General features: G+C 33.1%; 1 protein-coding gene across 1 annotated transcript in view; it reads left to right on the top strand.

The window, feature by feature from the left end:
- Positions 1-5813, top strand: part of prtga (protogenin homolog a (Gallus gallus)) — a 42859-nt gene extending 37046 nt beyond the window's left edge. Inside the window, exons 15-19 of the mRNA XM_016452552.1 lie at positions 2596-2751; positions 2903-3026; positions 3986-4124; positions 4252-4350; positions 5271-5813. Coding sequence (XP_016308038.1) covers positions 2596-2751; positions 2903-3026; positions 3986-4124; positions 4252-4350; positions 5271-5654 — 902 coding nt within the window. The 3' untranslated portion in view covers positions 5655-5813. The remainder of the gene's footprint in view (positions 1-2595; positions 2752-2902; positions 3027-3985; positions 4125-4251; positions 4351-5270) is intronic.

Below are 5813 nucleotides of genomic sequence, written 5' to 3' on the forward strand. Positions count from 1 at the left end.
TGTGTGTGTGTGTGTGAGTGTGTGCGTGAGTGCGCGCGTGTGTGTGTGTGTGGGTGGGTGGGTGATTGTGTGTGTCAGGGTTATTATACACAAAAACTGTAACCATTAAATATTTTTTTTCACTTGAAATAAAAGAAACATATTTTAAAATTTTAACGTATTTTATTTCAGCTGGTTGCCAAGGCAAAATTTCTGATTTTCATTTAGTTTAACTTGATTGTGCAAAAATAACAAAAAGTGACATAAAAAAATAAAACCATATAGACATATAAAAAAAATTAAAAATACAAAAAATACACACACAACAAAATTACTAAAACTTTTTTAACATTTAAATAAAAATGGAAAATATATATATAAAAAATTAATCAAAAATATTAATAAAAACTATAATAGTATCTCAGCGATGCTAAAATAACACTATTATGTGTCACGTGTATTTAAAAATACAGAAAACATAGTAATATTGTAAAATATTATTACAATTTAAAATAATGGTTTTCTGTTTTAATATACTTTAAAATGTAATTTATTGCTGTGATCAAAGCTGAATTTTCAGCATCATTCCTCCAGTCTTCAATGTCACATGATCTTCAGAAATCATTCTAATATGCTGATTTATTATCAATGTCGGAAACTGTTGTTACTTGAAATAAAATAAATGTTAACTGAAACTAAAAAAATCCTAAACGTATTTGAACCATAAACTTATTTTCAGCTAGTTACCAAAGAAATATTTCTCATTTTCATTTAGTTTAACTTGATGATGTACTAAAATAACTAAAACTGTAAAAAAAAAAAAACATTATAGACATAAAAAAAAAGACAAAAACACACAAAAAATGAGTACAATTTTAACAATAATTAAAATAAATGAAACTATAATAGCATCTCATTGATACTGAAATAACACTCTGACACACTCATCTGTGGCTGATAACGGAATACTTGCATGTATTTGTACTAATTGTTACATTGAAACGAGCATTTTCTGTAAAGCTGCTTTTAAAAACACTGCTTTGTACAAATAAACTTGAATTGAATAGAAATGGAGCATTTCACTAGGTGCTGAAACGGGTCTCTTGTGAACAGCTCAGTGTATATTAGCTCTAAATCCAGTGACTGTAAAAGATGAGCAGGACTGCCGTTCCACCCGGATGTCATCTGTTTTCAGTTCCACGCACAGCCCTCCGGATCTAAACATGAGGCCGTGGTGAGGCTCAGATCCTGAGGTCATTCCCAGCCTACTCTGCAGGATAAATCACACTGCGGTTTGGCGGTTACTGCTGCAGAGATGCGCTGCTGGTTCAGGAGGTTTTGGGTGGTACTGGAATGAGACTAGTCACTAAACCTTTGACATTTAACCCTCAAAACCCTAAATCTGTTGGTCACAAATAACCGCTGTGGTGCTGACGGAGTGTTCTGTTTGTAGTAAAACTCTGATCCTGTGCTGTCACATGAAGATTAGAGAGTCCGGCAATAAAAATCCCAGTTGGGCGAATCTCACAAAACCTGTCAAGAACATGCCTGTGTCAAATTTCAGCACAAAATCAAAAGAAATGTATCAAAAGAATATTTTGCATAAACGTAAACACAATTTTTAATAATAATGTAATGCAAAAATAATAATTCTCAGAATGTATTAAATATTTATGGTTATTTATATTTTGTAAATATTTATACAGTGCATCGTAGTAATGTTTGTTATGCTGAATTTAATATTTGCTGATTTTAATGAAAAATCATTGGTTAATTTAGGTTAAATGTGCTTGTTTTACTTTGACATTTATGAAAATAATGTCAAATGCAAAAAATGTAATAATCAAATCAGAGGTGCCTATACTTTTTACTAAGAAGAGACAAAAAATAAATGTTGCATTTATATTTTTAAAATGAAATTCACTTATATTCTCTATCATTTCAATGCAAAAGATATAAATAAATAAAAATAAAGCAAAAAGATAAATTATAAATATATGCTTCAATGGCATGTTTTTTCCCCTATAAATATTTGATGAAAAACTTAAAAAGCTTAAATGAAAATTAGAAGTGTTGCCTTGGAAGCTAACTTTAAAAAAAGTAACAAGTTCTAAAATTACTAAAATGAAAACTGAAATTAAAAGAAATTAAAAATAAAAATATAAAAAACTGATAACTAATAAAAATGGGGAAAAAATCGCACAAAATTACTAAAACTTAAACTAAAATTAAAATGGAAACTGAAAATATTATTGCAAATTATTAGGTTATATATCAAAGTATTTGCAAATGCATTCACAAATGTCAGTTAATTGGTTGTTTTTCCTGATTTGGCCAAATCAATGGTTATTATGGACCAGCTTTGGCCCGTAATTTGAGCATCTCTGGTCTAAACCTAAATAATCTTGTCTTAATGAAAAGTATACATTTCTATCTTTTTTTTATTTGAATTATTTGTCTTTGAGATTCACACAGTTAATGAATGCAGATAAAAGTCATTTGCAAATCAGTTGAAACAATTTTCCCACGAGGTCCACAGTAATTTCGAGTCTACGATGTAAATTATTGATAGGTGTATATGTTATTTTTGGTTAATAATGTTACCCTCGTTGTCAGGGAGCGTCACGATGGCCCTGCTGGAGAATCTTCAGTCCGGTCAGGTGTACCTGGTGAAGGTCTCAGCATCCAATCAGATGGGAGACGGGCCGTTCTCACCTGCAGTAGAACTGAGCGTGCGCACAGACGCACACGCCTCCCAAACACACGGCACAGGTGAATAACGGGTCCTGTGTAGTCATGCAGTGCCCTCTTTAAGCTGGGAGATGTTAATATTGCATTTAAATACATGATCTCATTTGATCCACATAGATGGCATAAACACACTTCACATCATCTTAATACTGTTTTTGTGCTCCATCCGCAGCATTTTCTGATGGTTTCTATCACCTGGATCAGAGGTCAATGACGGGGATAGTGGTGGGCGTGTGTATCGCTTTAACCTGCATTATCATCTGCGTCCTCATACTGGCCTGCAGGAGTAAAACCAGGTAAGAAATTCAGTTATGTCACTGAAATAGAGCTGAAATAAAATAAAATAAAATAAAAATCTTAAAAATGAGAAATGTTGCCTTGGCAGCTAACTGAAAAATGTTTAAGTTGAAGTTACAATTACTGAAATAAAATAAAGCTACAGTAAATAGAAATATTATAAATAGAAAGGTTTTGTTAGAAATATAAATGGAAATATTAAAAATAACTAATAAAAATGACAAAAGCACATAACAAAATAATTAAACTTTTAAAAATTTCAATAACAACTGAAAATATAAAAATAAAAGCTAATTCAAAATATGAACAAATACTATAGTAGTATAATTTAGCATATGTGACCCTGAAGCACAAAAGCAGGCTTAAGTCGCTGGGGTATATTTGTAGCAATAGCCAAAAATACATTGTATGGGACAAAATTATCCATTTTTCTTTTATGCCAAAAATCATTAGGATATTAAGTAAAGATCATGTTCCATGAAGATATTTTGTAAATATCCTACTGTAAATATATCAAAACTTAATTTTTGATTAGTAATATGCATTGCTAAGGACTTAATTTGAACAACTTTAAAGGCGATTTTCTCAATATTTAGATTTTTTTGCACCCTCAGATTCCAGATTTTCAAATAGTTGTATCTCAGCGAAATATTGTCCAATCCTAACAAACCATACATCAATGGAAAGATTATTTATTCTGCTTACAGATGACGTATAAATCTCTATTTTGAAAAATTGACACTTAAGACTGGTTTTGTGGTCCAGGGTCACATTTATGCATAGTATAAATCATACATAAAAAACACTGTTGCAAGCCAATAAACTTTTTTTTTGTTGTTTGCTAATTATTGCATATTATCGGGCTATATATCAAAGTAATTACAAATGCATTCTCAAATGTCAGTTAATTGATTGTTTCCATGATGATTCTGTTACTGACCTGCATTATTCGTGACAGGAAATCTTCCGCTACCAAATCCATCAGACAAGCTGGAGGACAGACTCCGCCCACTGCTGTCTGTCTGGCCAATCAGAGTCAAGCTGAGAGTGTGGAGGTGATGATGCCCATGATGAGGGATCATTTCATCGATGCAAAGGTATGTTTAAAATGACACATTCCTACCTAAAAATACCTTGTGTGTGTGTGTGTGTGTGTGTTTGTTTTATAGCAGACAATGTCCTTTGTGGAAACAATATTCTGATGAATGTGTTTTACTGTTTTAGGGTGGAACAAATCTGGTCATTAACAGCTATGGGCCAGTGAAGCCCACTGTTGAGAAGAAGAGAAGAAAGAGATGGAACTTCTTTAAGAGGGATAACAAGGTATGAAACCGTTACAGTTTTATTAAAGAAACGGTCAGATAGAGCCATAATCTAACATCCGGCACATAAGCATCATGACGGCTGAGAGCATCAGCAAAAGAAATATGAAATGTCGTTAATAAAACAAGTTTTGGGGAAGAAAAAACACTGAAAACAATGCTTTTAATTTTTAACAATATTCGAAATTATACAATATAATATATTATGTTCATGTAACATTATTATAGTAAAACTATTTATTATTTTATTATCATTATTTGAAATGAGTATAAATTGAAGGTAGTAAATAACGCCATGATGTATAAAGCTGTGTTAAGGTAAAACTATTAAAAATCGTTTCCATTAATTGAAATAAAATTGGAATAAAATGAAATCAAGTATTAGATTACACATTTAAACTTTAAAAACGTACAGATTTTAAATGTTGCCTTGACAGCTATCTGAAATAAAATAAGATTGTTGAAATACTAACATTGCTAAAACTGAAATAGAAGTAAATTAAAGCTAAATAGAAATGTAAAAGACAAAAGCACATGGAAAAATTAAAAATTATTTATAAATACTGTTATAGTATATAATAATAAATAAACTGAAATAACTGGTTATTGAAATAATTATAAGAACATATTATTCAAAAATAATGTCTTATTTTAATTAATTTAAATAATGCATCAGTTTTTTAACATTACATTCATGAGAATTTGGGGGAAATTAACTTTATTTTCTTAATGTCGCAATCCCAAAAATAAAACAGGCTTAATTTTTTTGTTTGTTTTCTGCTTTTTTAAGCAAACTAAAATGTTGTATCTGTTCCATTATGCTTTTATGACAGGGTTTGTGAGACTCGCTCATGTTAGGTCTCTTCAGTTCAGAAAGCCTTTCTTTCTTTGCTGTTTACTGGTGTTTTCTGCCTCCATCAGGATGTGAAGAGGGTCTCCAGTCCTTCTTATCCCTATCATCATGGCACCACCCTGCTGTGTTACACGGAAACCTCTCCTCAACACCCGCCGTCCTCTCTGCAGGGCCTGTTTGGGCCACCGGGGGGCGACAGCGAGGGCTCTCATTCCAGCGAGGGCAGCCACGAGACGGGCGACTCGGGACGCTTCTCTCACAATGACACCGAGGCGACCAACCTGTCTCTGGGTGTCGGCAGTCGCCTGGCCTCCCTGCACGGCGAGGATAGCGAAGCGTCGGCCGAAACGCCCGTCCTCGAGGTTACAGAGAAAGAGCTGCATCTCCACATGATCCCAATGACAGAAACAACACTTCAGGAACAGGAAATTATGGAGACGCATCCTGTTTAGCACAAAACGCTTATGCCCTCTGGCGCCCCCTGCTGCTTAAACGGACTACTGAGCAGTGCTGGACGACCCGAGACGTCCACATGGCCCTCTTTCTCGGTGAATGTATTTTTCTGTTGGTTTTCATAAAAGATTGTGTGTCTGAAAGAAACTAGAATCTCA

This window comes from Sinocyclocheilus anshuiensis, unplaced genomic scaffold (assembly GCF_001515605.1).
Source record: "Sinocyclocheilus anshuiensis isolate Anshui unplaced genomic scaffold, SAMN03320099.WGS_v1.1 scaffold1104, whole genome shotgun sequence".
NCBI lineage: Eukaryota > Metazoa > Chordata > Actinopteri > Cypriniformes > Cyprinidae > Sinocyclocheilus > Sinocyclocheilus anshuiensis.